The sequence below is a fragment of the Rhinatrema bivittatum genome, chromosome 2, assembly GCF_901001135.1.
Source record: "Rhinatrema bivittatum chromosome 2, aRhiBiv1.1, whole genome shotgun sequence".
NCBI classification, from domain to species: domain Eukaryota; kingdom Metazoa; phylum Chordata; class Amphibia; order Gymnophiona; family Rhinatrematidae; genus Rhinatrema; species Rhinatrema bivittatum.
Genome location: NC_042616.1, coordinates 552,576,633 through 552,600,628, shown reverse-complemented (window position 1 = coordinate 552,600,628; position 23,996 = coordinate 552,576,633). Strand labels below are relative to the sequence as shown.

The window sequence follows — 23,996 nt, the reverse complement described above, 5'->3', positions numbered from 1 at the left end:
ATAGGGATCTATAGCAATCGGGTTTGTTTTGTTTCCTCAGTAGGTGGTGTATTGGTATTCTAGGACCCAGTGTAATATTTACCCATGCTTTTTCACAGGTAGGGTTATTGTTGTTTGAGTCCTTGGTGTTATTACTGTTATGTTACAATGGGATTGCAGTATAGATTTTGAGTGTCTTTTTTGCGAGGTTTTATTTTAGTTCACAATGTGCCTGGCAGTGGAAGGTGTTTGTGCTGCTGTTACTGTGAGGTGACACCAGAATTTGAAAATATCTTTTAGTATGATGAGCTGTAAGGGAAACATCCAAGCTCCATTGTTTGGGGGAATTTCAGTGGATGCACAGAGTTACAGAACTGGAGGTGCAGGATTTATATTGACATTCTGTCCCTTCCTATAAATTCCAGACTTCACTCTCACAGCCATATAGAATTAGTTGAATGAGGCTATCAAATAATTATATAGTGTGAAACTGGCCAGCTTTTTAAAATTATGCAGAAGACCCTTTGGACTTTTTTATTAACACCAAATATTCAAAAGCTGTGTTCATCCCATCAAGCTCATATATCTCATTAAAGAGGTAAATTGAATAACACAATAACTTTGTTTTATTATTGTTACTCATAAATTATAACAATAACATTAATCTTGGAATATTATATATTTTTAATATAAACGAAAGGTTTTCACAAGATATGTTGTGTCGTGAAACATTTTATTATGTATATATTTAAGGAAACATACATAAATTGTCGAAATACATTTCGTTCATTTAACCTTTAACCTCCGGTTTGCTTGTAGACTAATTACTGTGTCCCGAAATTATGTTTGTCTAAAAAGTGTGTCACCAACATGAAAAGTTTGGAAAGCTCTGCTCTAGGGTATACATGTTTGGATCTTTACGACTATGCCCATATGCTTTCGAACGAAGACCATTGACCATTTTAGTAGGCACCCTCTAGTCTAAACAGACTCCATCCTGTTTATATCCTTTTGAATGTGTTGTCTCCAGAATTGTACTCAGTATTTCAGGACTATTTTGTGCACACCAAAAAAATGTGTGGGATAATTTTCAAAGTGGACTAAAAGCACACAAATTCGCTTGGAAAACTAATGTAGCTTATGCATGTATTTTCAGCATCAGTTATGCTGGATGTTTGACATTACCCACCCTATATCTAGACTCCCTTCCAGCAACATCAAACAATGGAAATCAGGTTCTATGATATCTATCACACTTTGGATATTTCAGTTGGGTCCGTTTTTCAATAGTGGAAAACTGCCATATTTTATCTGGGCTAAGTGTTTCTTTTATGCAAATGAACAGCAAACTACAATAGATAACAGGTTACGTTTTCAAAAAGTATTCATGAGGTAGATATTCAAACCATAGCCATCTACATATCTGGCTAACCTAGCCAGGATACTTAGCAGTAGGCTGCGTCTCTGAAGTACCCGGATAACTTTTGAGTTAACCATAAATGTTTATCCAACTAACTTTAAACCTGCTCAATAGTCTAAAGTCTAAACATTGCTACTTATCCAGTTAAGTTAGCCAGATAAGCAGTTCTTCTCAGTTACACTCCTATCCCACCCACCAGTTATATGGCTAACCACTTAGCCAGAAAATTAGCTATTCAGCTGACAGCTGCTGAACAGTCAGATTTTCAAATGCCACCACTTAGCCGGATAAGTTAGAACTTATCCGGTTAAGTGATGCTGAATATCAAACGCAATGTGTTTAGAAGCTGCATTACAAATATTCTTTCTTGACTTTCAGTACTTTTTATAGATCAGTTTGTCTGACCTGCAACAAAGTTGTTTACCTATAATTTGTTTTCTCCATTGACAAAAGGATAATCAATCTCAAATTTGAGGTGGCATCATCTGAGCTAGAAAGGGCTAGAATCCCATTTGTTCATCTGCAGTCCTTATCATAAAGATGTACACTGTGAATCAATCTCAGTTATATATCAAAGCTTATATAGAAAAAAATGTTGAACTCCAAAGGGAGGCGGGGGGTATCAATGGCTGATTACCCTGCTGTCCATAGAGAACACCAAGATAAGTAACATTTTCTCTATGGACAAGCTGGATAAATTAATCACACAAGTGAGGACTCCCAAGCTAATAGTTGTCTTAGAGTCCTCACTTCATATTTTCCTTAAGACAATGCACCAAACTGAGTTTAGTCAGGAAGGAGCACAGCAACAAAATGTTGTAATTAACTATTTAAAACAAAGTTTCTTAATATTGACTGACAAAAGTTATGTATTGGGAGGAGTCAGAATCTAAGCAGTAGCACAAAGTGAATGTATGAACTGAATTCCATGTGCACATATTTCCTCAGTAAAGGCAGAGCTATAGACGCTATTGTTCATACATTATGTACTTTTACAAAGACTTCCAGAGAAGTCTTTGTCATAGCAAAAGGAGAAAGAGTCCAGAATCTAATATAGCAGAACCCCCAGATCGTTGGACTTCTAAATCTGAGGGGGCTGCACACTTCCCAGGGCTTTCTCTTCCTTCCTGGATCAGACTTATCTCTTAGCCCCTAGGATGCCAGGCACATCTGACGGGGAGGAAGTTTATACCTTCGGGACCCTTGGTTCACTGGTGGCCAACACAACTCAGTCCAACCTCACACATATTTTGGATCAGCGAATACATACAGTGGCTAGTAGTAGCAGAGGTCAAAGCACCATTAAATGCCATCCCACCCAAAGTGGGTGGGTGGGATGGTATTCCAAAGCTTGGGGCCTGCAATCGAGATTGCTCTCTCTCTGACTTCGCTGAGTAGTGCTGATTTAATTGTGGGGATGGATAGGAGACCTTTATTACTAGATCTAATGTTCTTTTGCGGTATATGTAAATGGATGGCAGAGTTTAACCATTCTGTTTTTTTTCCGTAAAGTATATTATGAAGAATGCAAGCTACTTTATATTGTATGCAAAACGTAATGGGCAGCCAATGTAATGAGATTAGGATGGGGGTGATGTGATCATATTTCTTTACTCCAGATAACACCCTTTCTGCCGCGTTTTGTAAAACCTGCAATGGTCTTGTGGTACTGTGAGGAAGGCCAAGCAATAAGGCATTACAATAGTCAATATTAGATAGTATCAGAGCTTGTAGAACTGATCTAAAATCTTTTGGGTCCAGGAGGGGTTTCAACTTTCTTAAGGTAAGAAGCTTGAAGTATCCATCTCTTATTTTCAATGCAATGTGCTTTTTTAATCCTAGTTCCGTATCCAAGGTGATATCTAGGTCCCTAACAAATGTGGATATTTTTATCTAAGAAATGCTGCTGAGACATATTGGTGGTATTTCTGTTTCCATACATTTTCGTTCTAAAAATCTCAGTTTTCTGTGTGTTAAGAATACGTTTCAGAGGTATAAGTAATTGATTAATAGCGTTTAGATACATAGCAACAGTTTTGAGAGAATGTTCTATGGACACCTCTATAGGGACAAGGAACTGTATGTCATCGGCATATATATAAAAATTGAGGCCTAGTCCTGAGAGAAAATGGCAGATTGGTAATAGATAAATATTAAAAAGTGTAGAGGAAAGCGTTGAGCCTTGCGGCACTCCCGTTTCTAAAGGAAAGTTATTGGAGAATGTATTTTTTATCTTTACATGAAAAAGTCGGTTGGTTAAAAAGGACATAAACCAGTTTAAAACAACATCTTGTATCCCAATCTCTTTAAGACAAGAGAGTAAGATATGGTGATCCACCATATCAAAAGCTGCCGAAAGATCCAATAAGACTAGAAAGTAGCTTTGACCGTAATCAAAACCCGTAAGAATAGTATCTGAAAGGGAGATTAAAAGAGATTCTGTATTAATTTTTTTTCTAAAACCGAATTGATTCGGAAATAAAATGTTATTTGATTCAAGATAGATATCTAGTTGTCTCTGGATGACTTTTTCAATTAGTTTTGCTACGAATGGGAGGTTGGAAATTGGTCTCCACTATCTCTTCCCTGTAGAGGGTAGGATGATTGTTCTCAATAACAAGTAAATGGGGGGGGGGGGGGGGGGGAAGAGACAAAAACACAAAATTCTCCAAATTAGCTGTCTCAAAATACTTTTCAAACAGTCCTTTCCAAAAATCAGCAGCTTCACCCACTGTTCGATGGCTGTGGGTTAAAACAGCCAACCTCCAATGTGCACAGAAAGGAAAAACTAACATTACTACAACCACTAGTCTCAAAAATCTCCAAAAACTTCTTCTCCAAACATATTCCCAAAAATACTCAACCTTTGTTGTTTACTGGGCACAAAGATGAAAATCAGAGGCCCAATCCTTTAGAAACAAGGGAATTGTCTATCCTTCAGAATACGGACCACAGGATCAAAAATAGCAAATATTTTTCAAAAATCTACTCTTTTTTCAAAAATCCAACTTCCTAGGTCAGTCCACTGTGTAGCAGCAAAAACTCCTACTTTAATCAGTCTGACGCAGCAGTTCCCTTCTTGATCAGTTCGCCTTGAGAGCAGAAAGACCTCCTTGATCAATCCTTGGGGAGGAAAGACCTTGTGCACATACTCAGAGGGAACTATATATATCCCTGAGACACAACCCACAAGAAAGGGGAGGACTCCAAAAATGCAAAAGCCTAGCCATACTGAAAATAGGGCAAAAAGTAGCAAATGCTGCACTAATTTTTGATTGTACATTTTAGGACAGTTAGCCAGGTCTATTAAAATGAGAGGACTTGCCAATGTCTTTTGTCCTATCAATGGGGAAAGATGGTGCTCTTTTACAATCTAAGATGTTTATATTCAACATTTTTTTATTATATTTCAAATCTACAAATGTGATACATTCTCAAACAATGTGTCGCAACACACTAGTGTTGCACTGCCAAGCAGTGGCAGGTGTGTTGCGGCTCTCAGTGTTCCACTGCCTTACTTGTGCTTCCCTTCACCCCAGGGGTGGACTGGAGATTGCAGTTGGTAGGGGAGTGCTGCTGCCGGAGGCCAAGCTGGCAGTGGTTGAAGTGCGGAGAAACACCGCGTGCTGCTGCTGGAGGCCAGGCCGGAGGCAGCTGAAGAGTGGAGATCTGGCTTATTGGGCCAAACAATAAGGGGTTCCATGTGAGTTTGTGTGTGTGTGTGAGAGTGGCAACTTTGTGGGTGTGTGGTAGAAAGGGACCAAGAGCATTTGTGTGTGATTAAGAGCTTGTATGTAAGTGAGAGAGCGTGTGTGTGTGAGAGACAGACTGGTCAGGGAGGTGACTAGTGTATGTGTGTGTGTGAGACAGACTGGTCAAAGAGGTGACTGGTGTGAGAGAGGCAGACTGGTCAGGGAAGTGAATGGTGTCTGTGGGTGAGAGAGGCAGAGGCTGGTCAGGGAGTGTGTGTGTGTGAGAGAGAGACAGAGACTGGTCAGGGAGGTGACTGGTGTGAGAGAGGCTGGTCAGGGAGGTGACTGGTGTGAGAGGCAGACTGGTCAGGGAGGTGACTGGTGTGAGAGGCAGACTGGTCAGGGAGGTGACTGGTGTCTGTGTGTGAGAGAGGCAGAGACTGGTCAGGGAGGTGACTTGTGTGTGGAAGAGACTGGTCAGAGCGGTGACTGGTGTGTGTGTGTGTGTATGTGTGGTGTGTGTGTGTGTGTGTGAGAAAGACAGGAGACTGGTCAGGGAGGTGATTGGTGTGTGTGTGTGTGAGAAGAAAGGAGACTGGTCAGGGAGGTGATTGGTGTCTGTGTGTAAGAGATAAGAGACTGGTCAGGGAGGTGACTGGTGCTGTGTGTGTGTGAGACAGACTGGTCAGGGAGATGACTTGTGTGTGTGTGTGAGACAGAGACTGGTGTGTGTGTGGAACAGACTGGTCAGAGCGGTGACTGGTGTATGTGTGTGTGTGTGTGAGAAAGACAGGAGACTGGTCAGGGAGGTGATTGGTGTGTGTGTGTGTGTGTGTGTGTGTGTGTGTGTGTGTGTGTGTGTGTGTGTAAGAGATAGAGACTGGTCAGGGAGGTGACTGGTGTTTGTGAGGAAGAGAGACTGGTCAGGGAGGTGACTGGTGTGTGTGAGGAAGAGAGTCTGGTTAGGGAGGTTACTGGTCTGTGTGAGACAGAGACTGTGTATGAATGACTGATTATGGACCCTAAGGAAGAGGACCATGGTGGCTAAAGCCATCAGTTTTGACAGACGGAGCGCCACTCAGCATCCCTCCACATCAGTTAATCATAACTATGGTTACTTCAACAAAGGGTTGGGGGGGGGCATCTTTACCATCTGAAAACACAGGGTTTCTGGACCCCAAAGGAACTATATTATCAATTAAACCTACTAGAAGTAGAGCAATAAAGAATGCATTGCGTACTTTTCATTCGTGAATCTGAAGCAAGTCAATAATAATTCAGACAACCAAGTAGCGATGCTCTACATAAAGAAACAAGGAGGGTCAGGTTCAAGTATTCTCTGCAGAGAAGCAGTTCAGATACCAGAGTGGGCAGAACAGAACAAAGTAGTTCTTCAGGCTTCCCACCTGCCAGGACTTGCGAACACAAAAGCAGACAAACTCAGCAGAATCTTTCATCCTCACAAATGGTCTCTAAACCAGACTGTGGTGGAAAGTCTCTTCCTATGTTGGGGAACTCCATGTGTGGATCTCTTTGCATCGGAGACAAACAAGAAAATGGACAGCTTTCGTTTAATCCTTCCCAGCACACAGATTATCCCAAGATGCCTTCCTCATTCCTTGGTCACAGGGTCTACTGTATGTCTATCCTCCAATTCTGTTAATTTCATGCAGGATTCAAAAGTACACCGGACAAGGCGGACATGATTCTCATTGCTCCAGCATGGCCGAGACAGCCATGGTATGCCTATCTATTTCAGTTATCAATTTAACCACCGATTCCTCTAGGAATCAGCCCACACCTCTTAACACAAGGAGTAGGGAATCTCATCCACCCAATGCACTCCTCTCTCCAGTTAACAGCATGGAAAATGAGCAGAAAGTGTTGACACAGTTCCATTTCCCTTCACATATCACAAAGATATTAATAGTAGCCAGGAAGCCTTCCACGAGAAAAAATTACGCTTTCAAATGGAAAAGATATTCTATCTGGTGCGTTCAAGCAAAGAGTCAACTCTTTTACCTGTTCCCCACAAATTTTGCTGTCATGTTTACATTCTCTATGTATGTCAGGATTAGCAGTCACATCCATTCAAGTGCACTTAAGTGCTATAGCAACAGAAAAAAGATCAGCAATTTCTTCCCACCCTCACGTTACAAAATTTATGAGGGATTTAACACAGATTCATCCACCACTCCGAAAACCTCCTGTTCCATGGGTTGTAAATATAGTCCTTGAAACCCTAATGGAAGCTCAATTCGAAACCACGGACTCTGCATCCTTAAAACATCTCACTTGGAAAATTCTCTTTTTGATTGCCATTACATCGACGAGACAGCGAAACTCAAGCCCTTGTAATCAACTATCCATATTTATAATTCCATCAGGACAAAGTACTATTACAAACTCATCCTTCCTTCCTTCCAGAAGTAGTCTCAGCTTTTCACCTGAACCATTCAATCTAGTTACCAATCTTTTTTCCCAAACCTCACACTGATGAAAGACAAAAGGCTCTCCACACCTTAGATTGTAAAATAGCATTAGCATACTATAAAAACAGAACTCAGACAATTAAACACTCATCTTAACTTTTTGTGTCATTTATCCAAAATACCCGGGAAAGCCGGTCTCTAAGAGGACACTCTCCAATTGGATAACAAATTGATTCCAATTCTGCTACTCAAAAAAATAAAAGACTTTATTAAATCCAGTAAAGGCACATCAGGTCAGAGCAACGGCAGCCTCCATAGCACACCTACATCATGTGCCAATTCATAAGATTTGCAAAGCAGCAACGTGGTCATCCATTCATACGTTCACATCCCATTACTGCCTGGACCAGCAGTCAGCAGCGGACAGTGCGTTGGGATCAGCAGTACAACATCACGTTCATAAACAATGTCCGTCTGTCCACAGGAGATAGGTTGCATCCATGTCCTAACAAAACTGCAATGTAAGCAACCTATCTGCTTGGGACTCCCATACATCATGGCTAAATAAGCCTGCTTATCGACGGAAAAAAACAATGTTTTTCCATAGATGGCAAGATGATTTAGCCATGCATCCCCACCCTCCTCCCTGGACTGACATCTACTACAACTAGTACACTTAACAACGTGTTTGCTTAGAAACTGAGGAGACGGCTCGAAGAGCGCAGGAACAACTGTGCAGACGCAGTCAAGGACAGATCTTGCAGCGTAGAAAGAAAAGCTCTCTCTACCTGGATGACGTCACCCAGACAGCATGGTTAAATCATGCTATCTACGGAAAACACTGTTTACAGTAAGCAAACTTGCTTTTACATTAAATTTAAAATTTATGAGCATGAGCAGCAATACTACAGGCAACAGCCTTACTCATTCATATGTCAACGTAAGAATATGGCCAGCTGTATGAAGGAGATCTAAAAAAATGCACTTGTCATATTTCATTCTTAAGATGACAATGCTAAAAAAACACAGGAAAAATAGTGCTCCTGCCTACAGCTCCACCAAGAGATGGAATCATTCAAAAAGCATTAGTATATCAAGAATAATGAGGACATTTGGTGGTATTATTTTAAGTAAAGTTCTGACGTATATTTGATATCAATAGTCAGCGCTTCCTGCATTACCTTTAACCAAGAATTTCTACTTTATGAAAGCTAAATTTTATCCAGCTGACTAGCTGCAAATATACAGAGGCATTAACCCACTAAAGCTGATTAGTAAAGATTTCACAAATGTAAGAAATCCACTTTACTAAACATTAGGAATAGTTTCAAGTAATAAGTAATGGCTATGGCCTTTTATTAGGCTATAAGTTGGATAAAAAATCTAGAAAATACTAGTGACAGCTTAAATTTATTTTTAAATTATACGTGTTATATTTTTCTTAAAACAATCTTAATATATAGAAATTAACTTCAGTATAAACATAAAATACATCATGTTCTAAAACTGTTTGAATAAAACACACACACACTGATGCCGCTACACAAAATCTTCACTTCATATTGATTTTATTTTCTCAGCCAGCATGACAATATAATATACTCCTGATAAAAAAAAAAAAACAAACGTGTTTGAACACTGTTTAGAGTGCTAGGAACAAGCAGAGGGCAGCATAACCTTATAAACCAAGATGATCTTAAAAGCTGGAGAAAGTCATGTAAGATACAAGATATCTTAACAGCAAAAACAAGCAGTTCCACAAAAAAACTATATAACGTCATCCATTTTCAAACACTTCTTACCTTTATTAAAAATAGAAATGTCAGATCAAAATCTACATACATCCTGCCAGATTTTTCAGATATTCAACTTTGAGTGCTACCCTCTTATTCCTCACTTCTGGAGTGCATGAATGGGTAAAGGAAGCTAACATAAAAGCAGCAGCAAGCTCCAGAGAGCCCAAGATCTTATAGCACCCATATGTAAAGGGTTCTCTAGGCACTCACTGCTTCAGCAATGAATCAGAAATCGGAGAAAAATTCTGTTCTTTACAATAAGCACACTGGCTTTTGGGAAACGGGGGTCTGCACAGACAGCAGGATGCATTAGCCATGACCCATGGGTGATGTCATCTAGCAGTGCTGAACAGACTCTTCTCTCCTAGCTCACAGAGCTTTTATTTTACTCAGCGTGCATGGTTGTTCCCACGTGCTCACATTGCCTCATGAGCCACTCAATTGACTGCAGAGCTTAACATTAGTTACATAGACAATTCTGCACTGAGGAGGCAGGTATTAAGCATGGCTAATTCCATTCCAGGGTCTATAGATAACGTGGTTTACAGTAAATAAACTTGCTTTCTCCATGGACAAACAGTGCTGAATTAGCCATGACAAGTGGGGAGGGCCACAAGCTGAGGGCTGCAGTGGAGCATGTACCAAAAAGTAACCTGGCAAACTCACTGACTCTTCTAACCAATGTAAATGTGACTAGGTAAGCTATTTTCCAGGTGAGGAACGTTAAGTTTCATGAGTTGAGCCAATACATAGTAACATAGTAGCAACAGCAAAAAAAGACAATGTCCATCCAGTCTGCCCAGCAAGTTTCCCATGGAAGTAACTGCCACTCCGTGTAGGTTACCCCCAAGTCATATGTTAAGGGAAGTAATATGTACAATGCATTATGTATTCTCATTGCTACAAATCAAACATAATTATACATTGGGGAACAGTGTGAACTACATCTTATAGTGATCTCTTATAGTATAAGACCGATGTAGTTCACATTTTTAAATGTATGGTGCTTTGTGTAAGTGTAAGCTGCTTTGTGTACTGTGTAATGATTACACACAAAGCACCTTACACTTACACAGTATTGTGTGTATGGTGTGTGTACTGTTTTTACATTATTAACCTTTTTTACACCAGCAGGCTGTCTCGCAGGCTCTCTTGGCTCTCCGCCTCTTGCCTCTCCGCCTCCTAGGCTTCTGTCCTCCGGCGCTTGCTGCGTCCACCCACTGATGACGTCAGCAAGTGCCGGACACATGTAATGCGCTGCTATGGACTGGGGAGCGTTCCCCCCGCCCCTTAGGCCCCGGACGGATGATGCAATCACGTCTGCGCATGCGCGCAGGCATTCAGTTTGGAATGCGCATCCATAACGGCGTGCGTTCCAGCTGAATAGCGCTGCTGCAGACGGTAGCGCGACTTCTCAGCGGCTAAAGCCATCAGAAATATGTATTTTCCGATGGCTTTAGGCGACCCCGGTGTTTTGGTCGTTCGACCCCCGCCGGGGTCGCAACCCACAGATTGAGAACCACTGATCTAAATGCACTAAATATCGCATGCAATAGGAAAAGGGGTGTGTTTTATGGTAATAGGCAATTTATCACGATTTGAGCTAATACCTATGCGAAGCGCAAATTGCAATAACTTTCAGAATTGTTCTATTTCCTACATACAACCACTGGGGGGACCATGTTTAGTAGTTTTAAGCTGAGAGAGAGGCTAGACATAATGCCCTCACACTAGATAGGTATTTATATCCCTATGGGAGGCCCACCTAGTAACTCGAGGTGAGGTTTAGGTATTAGTGTAGGGGTTAGGGGCCACTTTGACATTCAAAGTGAGATGTACGAACAGCACAGTGCTCTCTTGTGAAGATCTGATGACCCTCTGAGTGAGGAAACTCACCCAAATATGAGATTTGTGCAATGTTCTCTCAACCTCTCTCTCATGGTGGTAGGAGGAGCCCAGCCTACTTGGCCAAAACTCCCACCCCAATATCTTCCCCTCTGAGGATTTAGCTACATAGTGCTCTATACTGTAAAGTGCGGCTGTGTTTACCCCGCTCCTAACTCGCATTCTACTCACTTTCCGGCCGCGTTAGCCCTTCGTGCGATACACTATCCCCTTTAACCTACTCCTACCGCATCCTAAAATCCCCGGCCAACCCCTTCCGCACGCGGCATGTATATTGCATGTAAACGAGCGAATTAGCTATTCCCTACCATCCAGTAACGCGCGCCCCGACTATCCCTTTTTTACCCTGCTGTTTTGCCGTGCATTTAACCTACTAACTTACCGCCTACCCCTACCCCTGCGTTAGAGGCAGGGGTAAGGGTAGGCGGCAAACTTTCCCCCAGCCCCCGCTCTCCTGCCCTGGCCGCGTCCATGGGTGCCGGGGCAGCCCCAGTCCTCTTCCCTCCTCCCGAAGCAAAAAAAAAAAGCGAAAAAAAAATTGCAAGAGAGAGAGGGGAGAGGACGGGCAATCCTACGCTCGGGATTGCCAGTCCTCCCTCCCCTCCTCCCGAGGCAGGCGCGAAAAGCAGCCTTGCTCCGGGAGGAGGGGAGAGAGGACTGGCAGTGTGAAGCGACTTACTTTTTGCAGCCCCCCCTCCGGACATCGGCGAGGACGGGATTGCCAGTCCCCCCTCCCCTCCTCCCGAAGCAGGGCGCGAAAAGCAGCCTTGCTCCGGGAGGAGGGGGGAGGGGACTAGCAGTATAAAGCGACTTACTTTTTGCAGCCCCCCATCCGGACATCAGTGAAGACGACCGCGGCTCCCCTCTCCTGCCTCCAGCTGCTCAGGAAGATGGACGTCACGTCTTGAGCGGCCATCAGCAGAAACGGATCGCGGCTCTCCTCCCCTGCCTCCCGGCGAAGACAGTCTTGGAGCAGGGGAAACACACCTATCTTGACCAGGAGGGTGTCACCAGGATCATGGTCCCCCTGTCCTCTTGCAGCTTCATCAGAGTCCTCAAGAGAAGCGGAAATTGGGGGGTACGCGTACTAGACCTTGTCCCCAGTGAAGGGAGAACATGTCGTACGCCCGACTGTCCTTCCCTGGAATCACGGAGCAAAAGATGCTCAACTTGTGACTGTGGGGAGAGGCGAACAGGTCCATGTCCGGCGTGCCCAAACAACAGACTAGGTTGGTTGCTACCAACAGGTTCAGGGACCACTCGTGTGGCTGGAAGTACTGGCTGAGGCGGTCGCCAGCATGGTTAGGTGGCCCATAGATACATCCCCTTGGAGAGGGCCAAATCCCAGATCAGTATCTCTTCCTGGCAGAGGGGGAAGGAGCCCATACCTCCCTGCTTGTTAATGTACCATATCACCATCTGGTTGTCCGTTCTGATGAGGACGACCTTGGAGGACAGCCTGTCCTGGAAGGCCCATAAGGCATACTGGATCACCTGCAGCTCCAGAAAATTTATCTGGCAGCGGGACTCGGCTGCAGTCCAAAGGCCCTGAGTATGCAGGCCGTCCGTGTGGGCCCCCCACCCCTGAGGTGAAGCATCCATGGTGAGGGTTGCCTGGGGTGGTGCGGGCTGGAATGGGAGTCCTAGTTCCAGATTGGGCAGGGCCTCCCACCAGGATAGGGAGAGACAGAGAGGGTCCGTGACCATCACTAGTGCTTCCAGATCCTGGGATGCCTGCTGCCACTGAAACTGCAAGGCCCACTGCGAGTCCCTCATGCAGAGGAAGGCCAAGAAGGTCACATTGGACCAAGACCGCCATGTAGCCCAGCAGACAGGCCGGTACCTTCTTTTTGTTGCGAACGAGGGTAGGCAGTGAGGAGAGGGCGACCGCTCGATCCCTGGGCAGAAAAGCTTGCGCTTGTGCCATATCCAACCTAGCTCCGATAAAGTCCAGCCATGGAGATGGACTGAGATGTGACTTGGGGAAGTTGATAATGAATCCCAGTGTCTGTAAGGTCTGAACCATCAAGGCTAGAGCATTTATGGCCTCGGAGTGTGATTCGCTCCAGATCAGGCAATCGTCCAGGTATGGAAAGACATGGACCGTACAACGCCTGAGGTAGGCAGCCACCACCACCAAACATTTCGTGAAGACGCGTGGGGCTGAAGCCAGCCCAAAGGGCAGCACTTTGTACTGAAAATGTGCCATCCCCACCAGAAAGCGGAGGTACTTCTTGTGGTTGGGGACAATTGCAATATGGGCGTAAGCCTCCTTTAAGTTGAGGGAGCAGAGCCAGTCTCCTCTTCGGAGGAGTGGGATCAGCATGCCCAGAGAGACCATCTTGAATTTTTCTCTTACGAGAAATCAGTTTAACACCCTGAGGTCGAGAATGGGGCACAGGCCGCCATTCCTGTTTGGAATGAGGAAATACCTTGAGAAGAAACCGTGGCCCCACTGCTCACGGGGAACTGGTTCTACTGTCTCTGTCCTTTCTGAGATATGGTCTCTAGAACCAAACACAGAACTCCAGGATGAGTTTTCATTGTAAGGCAATTGTTTTTAATAATTTTATTTTAAAAAGGTATGTGACAAGCCTGTAATTGTCCATAAATTAAGGATTCAAAAAGTGGTTTCTTTATTGCACTGTTTAACAGAGCAGGAAAACTTCTCTTTGATATTAAAGCATTAACTAATATTATTAGTCTTTTCAACAATGCCCTCGCAGATTTAGCAAAGTCTTAGACATGGATCTAAACCACAGCCTGTAATCCTCTTCATCCTAAGAATATTAATTAGCTGCTGGATTTAATGCTGGTTTAAAAAAAAAATCATTCCATTTCCCCAGCTCTACTGTTAAATGATTCTGCACCTCGACATCTACCTTTAAGAGATATAGACTAGATGAAGATAAAACTCAGCCCTTCTTTCTGCACATGAACCTGAATAAAATGATTAGTGCCTATGCCTCTCTCTCTCTCCCAATCTCTTCAACTATTGTGGCTATATTATTCTGAAAATGGTTCACAAAATCATTTCAAACCATCTCAGAATTCCCAGTAATCAAAGATCATTTGGGCAAAGCTATCAATATTTTAACCACCAGGAAAAATTCCCTGGGTCTATTACAGGATGCCTGAATTGTTTCATCTATGTATTGTTGTTTAGCTATCTTAACTGCCCTCCTATACTTGGTACCCTATTCTTTCCAATGGCATTTAGCTCCAGGAATTTACTAGCTCACCGATTCTTTTCTAATCTCCTAGTCAGCTGTTTCTGGCTTCTTAGGTCCTCTGCATATTGCAAAGCTGGCTTCTTAAGGCCCATTTTAATCACAGTGAATCAATTTCATTCAAGGCCACTTCTAATTCAAAATTCCATGACATCACTAACTCATTCCATCACTAACTTCTCCAGAGGTGTAATGAAACAAAATCAGCTACAGCAGGCACACATGGAATGTAAAATACGCTCTCTATTCCTCCTATGTTTTTTTCCCTTCCCCTCCTTTCCTGCCAAACTCACCATGACTTATTATTACTGAATAGATATTCCCTTACAACTGTATCTATCACCGATGGGGCTTTCAACACACCTAGGAAGTAGCAATGAGTTCCCCTTGCAATCAGTACAATACTAACAATTAATTCTATCTAAAAACAAAAATGTGTTATTTTTTTTTTATCCATTTTCATATCAAATTGTATCCCTTACCTTCTCCACAGGGAGTAGTATTTGCAGTAGCTTCACAGTGAGAAGTGAAATACTTATCACTGCCATTCTATGGTGCACTACCATAGGTTCAGTCTGCTCAGATGTTATGTTGTTTATATGATAGGATATGGTTTCCCCAAGCGAACGCAGAACCACAAGCAACTTGTCTTTCTATAATCAGAATGCAAAAATACAAGCAACAACTGTGAGCCATTGTAATGATGAACATACAACAGTAGATCTTTACAGAAAAACCAAAACCATGACATTTTTACAAGTCAAATATAAAAGAAAATGCATACTATAAATCCCAATTCACTTGTGTTTAAAGATATGACTACTTTATTATGTTTAAAGAATGTGTAGTAAAACTTCCCATAATAGTAAGGAGTAAATTTTTGAAGGGCTTTTGCACATAAAAATAGAATTTGCATATGCAAGTAGCATGAATGTACTTATGTGCTTTTTTTTTACAAATGTCACAAATATGTGCATAATTTCCATTTGATGCGTACATTTTACTGTGGAAAAAAAACGAGTGGGCTACGGGCATTTCAGGGTAGGATTCAGAAGTACATACAGTAGTTGCTACTTTGTAAAAGATATGCATGTATATATTACCAAACATTCATCCACTTTTACATCTGCTAATTGATTCGCGCAAGTGAAATTGGACTGGTCTGTTGTCTGAAATTTTTGGGTGGGAGATCTGGGGTGAAGTGCTAGAAGGTCTAGGTGAACTGGCAGAGGTATCGGCAAACTAATAATTCCAAGTATGCACACAAGTATTTTTAAAATGGTTGTAATGTGGTCATGTGCCTTATTTCCACTGTGCAACCTCGTTGGGGGAACTGAAGGTGCACTGGGCACTGTGGTTGCATGGGCAGATATCGGGGTTGGCTGTCCATTCAGTGCAAAGGGCTACCTCTAGATCCCTAACTTACATACCCTTAATTGTGGAACTAATGCTGGGCTACCATCCAGTTATGGGATGACAGCCAAGTCTGGACTAACAGTCTAGGGCTTTCTGACTGTGTAGACAAGTTTGGCTCTCTCTGTTCTCGGCCATCTAGATATCTGGGGTCCATAAGTTGTATGTTAGATATCACACACACGTGTGCCTCATCTTTCATTGAAACAGAAAGGTACTTCTTCATTCCTGAGCTGTCTAAACTTACTGTAGGTACTTCTTCTTTGGATACTGCAGAATCTTCTTAATGTCTCTTCTAAATGTAAGGGAAACTATTTCTTTCTTGTTAAAGATTTGAAGGGAAAGCATTTAAAGTAAGTTTTCATAATTTCTGTCTTTTAACTGAAATATAATAAGACAGTGTGTGTCAAACAAACTATTGAACCTCCCCTTCCAGTCTATTTTGGTCTTAAAGTTAGTTCCTCATTTCTGTATCCTCAGCCATTCTGGGCAGATGTCCAACTCTGTGCCTATGGACAGGGATGGCTACTTCCCTAATATGAATAGCCTACTTCCTTAATCTTATAGGAGGAGATGTACCTTCCTAAGGGGGTCATTTATCAAAGTGCTATATGGTGTTTTTGCATGCATTAAGGCATTTTCGCATGCATTAAGCACCTTTAACACATGCGAAAACGCCTTAATGCATGCGAAAGCACTATAACGCATGGTGTGATACAAATCACAAAAAGGGGAGGAGTTTGGGGCGGGATTTCTGGCCAAGTGGGCTGGTTTCAGAATTTTGTGAAGCCATATCGCACAGCTTTAACGCGGATTTTAACTACTCCTTTTTCATTTACGTTAAGCTGTGCGATATGGCTTTATCGCCCTTTGCGATGTTTTCGCAAATACCGTTTTTAGTATTTTAAGCCTAGCTATCAGGGCCCTCATACTGGAGAGAGAGAGAGAGAGGGAGTGAGAGAGAGAGAGAGACTAGCCATAATGCCCTCAAACTAGGTAGGTATTTATACCTCTATATGAGGCCCACCTAGTTACTCGAGGTGAGATTTAGATAGGAGTGTAGAGGTTAGGGGCCACTCTGACTTTCAGAGTGAGACATACGAACAGAACAGTGCTCTCTTGTGAAGATTTGATGACCTTCGGAGTGAGGAAACTCACCCAAAGATAAGATTTGTGCAATGTTCTCTCAACCTAGCTTGATGGACATTCCTCATATCGTGACAGTAGGAGTCAACAAAACTGGGTGGGAAGAATCATCCGAGGACAAGAATCGGAACACTAAGTCTGCGTGAGAGAATGCAGTATGGGGTTATCAACAAGGGCATGATCCATCGGGAAAGCCTGCCAAAATATTAAAAACCAGGACCTTGACAGCAGCAAAACTGATTAAAATTTCCCTGACAAAAAGAGCTAATCATTAACACATGGTGGTTGTGCTAACTTTAACATGGGTTAACACATGCAGTAATTGCCATAGTCTAATTATTTGTGATGGAGCCAATTCAGTAATTAATCTGCTTACAATAGCTCACATTGGTGTGATCAGAGAGAAAGACACCATCAGAATAATAACACAATAACAATATAAGATCTTAATTCAAGAATGGTGAAAAACAGTTGCTCAGGCCCCTGCTTTTATAACTATTGAGGGAGATGAGCTAGACCTCCACAAAAAAACCACTATCATGGACATTTAAAAGCCAGCATGGAAAGGGGGGGGTAGAAAGTGCAGCTTCCTAGACAGACCTAGCTGCTAATTCTTCTGCAAAGGAAGGGAGCAGCAACAGGGAAGACCTACTGGCACACACTTGAGAACTTCAAAAATAAATCCACCTTTCTTTAGACAAGGCAAATGTATCGTCAAGCAATACATTCCCAGACGACAAAAGGCTGTCATCACCATTATTAATGTAGCCAAAGACTACTGTAGCATAAACTTGAAGCAGAAAAAGCACTCAGCCTCAACATTTTTTGGGGAGCAGACCAACATATTGGTTTGAGGATAGCACTCATGTCTATGAGCTCTGAGACATAAGCAGACTGTGTGGTGCAGCTACTGAAGTGCTTACACTGAAGGGTAAGTCCTGGAGGTGGAGGGAGGGAGCAGTTTCAGATGACAGTGCCCATCTGAGTCAGAATGACCAGATTCTTCCTTGGGTATCCCCTTGCATGCTTCCTTCTGTCACCAACCATGTACTCTGGCAATGTTTTTGAAGATCCTCACCGATAAGATGGAAAATAATGAACATGCAGTCAGCAGGTTTTCTGTTCTCCCAGAAATGTGTTTCCCAGTTTTTTCAAGCCCAAGGCACATCTAATGTACATTAACAAAAATGTTGTGTGGCACACCAACCAGTGCTAACAAGGAGAGAATTCAAATGGCCAAAACTGTAAGGGGAGCATGAAAACCTTTCCAGCAGTTAGTGTAACTGGGTTTAAAAAAGGTTTGGATAAGTTCCTAGAGGATAAATCCATAAACTGCTATTACAGTAATTAATAAGTAATAGTAGCTTGTGATTTATCTAATGTTGGGTACTTGCCAGGTACTTGTGACTTGGATTGGCCACTTTTGGAAACAAGATACTGGGTTTTATGGACCTTGGTCTGCTCCTGTATGGCATATCTTATGTTCTTATGTATCTCTTCCAAATTTTAAAACAAAGGGAAAGGGGGCAAATACATGAAATCACCGCAATGGACCAGCTCCCTCTATATACAAATGCAGAAATAGGGAGACTGGTGTGAAGCAGACAACTGGTTTGGTTAGTTACCTTGGCTGCCAGAGTTCCTTCACTGCTGCTGCTCTCAAAACTCAAAGTGAATCACATCCAGTGCTCAGTGCACACTGCCCCCATTTCACTCAGCGGGGTAATCAGACAGAAACAGGAAGGACTCAAAGACAGAGATTCAAGATGGAAAAGATTAGGAAAAGCTGTGTGCTGTACAAATAAAGGCTCAGCTGTCTATACTCTGACTGTTGCCCATTAATTACTAGACTCTAAGGCTCATGCTATAGATAGGAAGAAGCAGCATAAATGATTGCATGTGATCTCAGAAGGGAACTCCTACAAGTTAAAGAACTACTGCTGGAGTCTGTTGTTGTTATGAGGTGCTGAGAGCAGAGTCTAGGTGCTGGCCTGGATCTGAAAATCAAATAATGATGAATTTTCCACGGTCTGAAGGCACACTGGTTGGGAAACACTGTCCTAGAACACTCTACTTTCCTTTGATCTCTCAACTTTGTTTAATGTCTAATGTAAAGTCATTTCGGCGAATGGCACATTTAAATTCAACTTTCAGAGGCTTCAAGTAATCACCCAATCATTCCCTGTGACGATACTATGGAGGCCTTGATTGTTGACAGTCCACCTTGACAAAGGTAATAAATATGATCTCCCCAATAAAAACCCATTTGGTATCATCCCATATTGCCTGAAAAAATGTGGAATATAAATTAAATCAAAGAATTAAAAAAATGTATATTGAGACAGCTGTCCCTTAAAACATCAGGGCCACAGACTAGATAAGCTATGGAAAAAAGTCTGTGCTGCCTGGAGATAAAGAAAATTATAAAGTATGTTCTTTCAATCATGACAAAGCCACTTTAGAGGCCAAAAAGGAAAAAAAAAATCATACTTTTCTTCACATAAGCAACCTACCAAAATTTGCCGTTGAATTGTTTTCAGAGTAGTATTTTGACTGCAACACAGGTAGCTTATGCTTTCAGAGTTTAACAGAGCAACACTGGAAGCTGCCAGAAGTGGTACAAGTGTATTCTAATCCCAGTGATTGAAAGAGGTTTTGAAAGATACTGGGTGAGTAGGAGGGCTAGGGATTGGTGGTTGTGGTGGGGGTGAAACAGAGGCAAAGGAACATTGCTATCTAAATTTGGCTGAGGAGGCGGTGGAGAGGAGGGAATGAAACCTTGGCTTTTTTATTTTTAAAGTATACTTGGAGGGGTTTGGGGGTAGACTTGTGACTAGTAAATAGGTCTGCTATGTCTACATGGCACTTTTTGTTTTGTTTTTTTTAGACACTATTGCTATTCACTATTGAATTCAGCCAGTTAAACCTAAAGATACTCTGCTACCTTTAGCTGGATAACTTTAAGAACTGGCAGCAATATTTAAAGATAGATAGGTATATATCAACTTCCCACCTCAACCTACAATATTTTCTCAATCCCCAGACCTAAGAAAAGAGGAGGCGGTCTTCTTTTAGCAGCAAAGAAAGAACTAAAGATAAATCTTCAACTTTCCCTTTCAATTTCAAATATAGAATTTGCTTGTTTTAAATCAAACCGGCTCCAAATCTGCCTTATTTATGCTCCTCCCGGAAAAATAGAGGCAGACCCATCTCCTATTATAGAATACTTATCCAAGCACATCAACTATGACTCCCCTGCATTAATAATGGGAGACTTTAATCTACATGTTGACTTGTGCAAATGCTCCCCTAACTGCGAAACTTTCCTTTCTTCACTTAAGCACATGGGTTTCAAACAGATCATAGACATTCCAACTCACAAAGCAGGCCACACCTTGGACCTGATCTTCGTAAATGAAGGCATCTCTCCATCCTCCCCTCCAACCTGTACACCAGTACCTTGGTCAGACCACTTTATCATCACAACGGTCCTTAAGACAGCAGACTCCCCTCCTCCTCATTTACCCAAAACCACAATCCACTTTAGGAAACCATGTTCATCAGAAACTATTTCCAATCATCTTGAAAAGGAACTGCCACATCTCGATTTTTCAGACGTGAGCTCAGCCTTTAACTTCATGGCATACAATCACCAACAAAGTCGCGGACCAAACCTGCCCACTAACCACCAAGGTGATTCACAAAGCACAGGATAACAGGAAACCCTGGTTTACACCCGAATTGAAGGCTATCAAATTAGACCTTAGAAACAAAGAACATACTTGGCGCAGAAATCCTTCTACCACAAATCAAGCAATCTACAAAGCCACTCTCAATAAGTATAGGAACACCATCTTTAAAACAAAAAAAGATTTCTACGCGAAAAAAAATCCATCATTTCATATTTGACTCTAAAGCTCTTTTTTCTTACGTATCAGCTCTAACTAAACCCCCTCCTCCATCAATTCCAGATGATTAAGCGTTCGCCAAAGCTACTGGGCTTGCCTCCTTTTTTGAAGAGAAAATTATCAAGCTCACTAATCTTTTTCACACCTCTACTCCTATTACCCACCTCTCACAAACCATAGGACCACAGCATCAAAACGCCAGCTTAGAATCCTTCAAGACCACCTCATCTTTCGAAACCACCTCATCACTTGAAATTATGAATATCCTAAAAAAACTCAAACCCTCTTCACATCCTTTAGATACCATCCCTTCAAACCTTCTCATGTCAATACCAAACACCATTGTGAAACCCATCGCAGAAATCATTAATTGTTCATTAACTCAAGGTAAAGTTCCAGATTCTCTCAAGAAACCCCTCCTAAAAAAAACTAATCTTTCAACAGATGATCCAGCTAATTTTCGCCCCATTGCCAACCTACCCTTTTTATTGCTAAGGTCATGGAGAAAATAGTCAATAAACAACTTACAGACTACTTGGAAGATTTCAAGATCCTGGCTCCATCTCAATATGGTTTTCGGAAATCCCTCAACACAGAATCTCTTCTGATCTCTCTCATGGATTCAGTCTTCCTTAGTTCAGAAAAAAGACAACCTCACCTAGTCATTCTCCTCGACCTCTCGGCGGCCTTCGATACAGTCAATCATTCAATCCTTCTAGACCGACTAGCCGACATTGGTATTTCAGGCACTGCCCTAGATTGGTTTCGTTCATTTCTCAGCAACAGATCATTCAAGGTCAAAATTAATAACAAGGAATCTGAGCCAATCATTTCAAACCTGGGAGTTCCACAAGGTTCCTCCCTCTCCCCAACCCTCTTCAACATTTATCTTCTACCCCTCTGCTTCCTGCTATCTAAGCTGAAAATCAAACACTTTGTTTATGCAGATGACATACAAATTCTCATCCCTATTAAGAAGTCCCTTCAAAACACTTTAATTTTCTGGGAATATTGCTTTCAGGAAATCAGCTCGCTCCTTACTAAACTTAACCTTGTCATCAACAAGCAAAAAACGGAATACCTTACCTCCCAGGATGACAACTTCATTCCTAGAGAGATATCTAACATTTTAATTGATCAAATACAAAAAGACATTTCCTCTAATCCTAATCCTCCTGCAACTATCCTGGACAACCTCAAAAACACTTCCCACGTAAGAGATCTAGGCGTGCTTTTGGACAATCATCTGAACCTCAAACGTTTTGTAAATAACACAACTAAAGAATGTTTTTTCAAATTACAAGTTCTGAAAAGGCTAAAACCCCTTTTGCACTCACACGATTTCCGCCTTGTCCTTCAATCAATCATACTCTCCAAAGTTGATTATTGTAACGCTTTGCTACTTGGCCTTCCAGCCAACTCCATCAAGCCTCTACAAATGTTACTGAATTCAGCAGCCAGAATCCTGACCAACTCAAATAAGAGAGACCACATTACACCCATTCTCTACAAGCTTCACTGGCTTCCGATTAAATACAGAGTACTCTACAAAGCCATGACCATCATACATAAATCCTTAAACAACTTAGCTCCAATTGATCTTTCTTTTCAATTTCGCACCAAAAAATCAAAGAGACCAATAAGAAAAGCTTATCAAGGCACCCTTTTTGTCCCTCAAGCCAAAACTCCACTAAGAAAAAGAGCTCTTTCCACGGCAGGTCCTTCTCATTGGAACTCACTTCCACCAGACCTTAGACAGGATTCCTGCCATCAGTCCTTCAAGAAAAAACTGAAAACTTGGCTATTTAATCTAGCATTTCCCTGATTTCTTACTGTAGACTTACCATGACAAATTTGATTTGTTTGTTCTTTTGTATTATCTCCTCCCTCTAATCCTTTCTTTTCCACCTTTTTTCTGGTCCCTCTGTTCTTCTTTTCTACCTTCCCTCTCATCCCCTCATCCTCTCTCAATTTCCTCTCAGTGCTCCTTCAATACTTCCATATATTATTTAATTTTTAATTTTTTTTAATCCCTCTTTGGTTTTTCTGTAAGGCATCTGGTTAAGATGAATAATTTCAAACTCCATGTTTTATTATTGTTCCTACAGGTTTTTCATGTTTGGATGTTCTTTGTTACATGTAATGCTTTTCAAGCAAGTTTAATTGTTCAATGTAAACCGATTTGATTTGCATCTAATGCAAGAAGACCGGTATATAAAAAACCAAAATAAAATAAATAAATAAATATACATGAGGATGTTTATCCCGCTGAACATCCAGGATATAGGTGGGCCTGAGCCTAATGGCTAGAGCCCACCCTTAACAGCGGCGGCGCCGCCCCCCCCCCCCCCCCCCACAATGTACGGGAGAGGGGGAGGGGGCAGGAGAGGCAGTGCGTGAAGAAGCGAAGCACCGGCACGTGCGTTTTAAGTGTCGCGGGCTTCCCCCCCGAGCAGTGCAAAAGTATGAGGTTGCGCCATAGCCCCGCCCAGGGCTATGACACATAGGGGAGAGACGGCGGCGCATGGGGATGACGTTGCAGGCCTTTAAAATGCTGCGACTGATGGGAGGCGATCCATTTTGGATCAGTCCAAAGAAAAAGGATTGTGCCGAAAAAGAATAGGGCCGGAGAGAGCAGGACCAGAGAGAGCAGGCAGTGCGACCGCAGGCCCAGGTGGCAAAGCAGCGGCGTTACCTCGGTCCCAACCTTGCCAAGATCCTTCAGCACACAGACAGCTCCTCGCAGCTGGGGAGACAGTAGCGATCGCGCCGAGCAAATCCAACATGTGGAGCCACCATCCGAACCAGACCACATGGCAGCAGAAACATTTGTTGGGTTGGGCATACTGCAAGTGGTACCAGTGGCAGGTGCTAGTGGCATCACAGGACGGTGTGGTAGCCGATCAGCACTGGGGGAGGCACAAAGGTTGGCGGCATGGAAGGCACCAATGGTCGGGGCTCCCTTGCTCGAGGACAAAGCAGGGGGCACATGGAGTAATGCTGCCTTGGTTGGTCCCTACGGCAGGCAGCGGTGGAAACATCTTACTGGCTCGGGTACCCAAGGAAGTTTTACTA

General features: G+C 42.5%; 1 protein-coding gene across 4 annotated transcripts in view; it reads right to left on the bottom strand.

The window, feature by feature from the left end:
- Positions 1-23,996, bottom strand: part of RTTN (rotatin) — a 685,521-nt gene that overhangs the window by 556,247 nt on the left and 105,278 nt on the right. For all 4 annotated transcript variants that reach the window (XM_029590900.1, XM_029590899.1, XM_029590897.1 and 1 more), the window contains exon 11: positions 14,937-15,107. In XM_029590900.1, the coding sequence (XP_029446760.1) occupies positions 14,937-15,107 (171 nt within the window). The remainder of the gene's footprint in view (positions 1-14,936; positions 15,108-23,996) is intronic.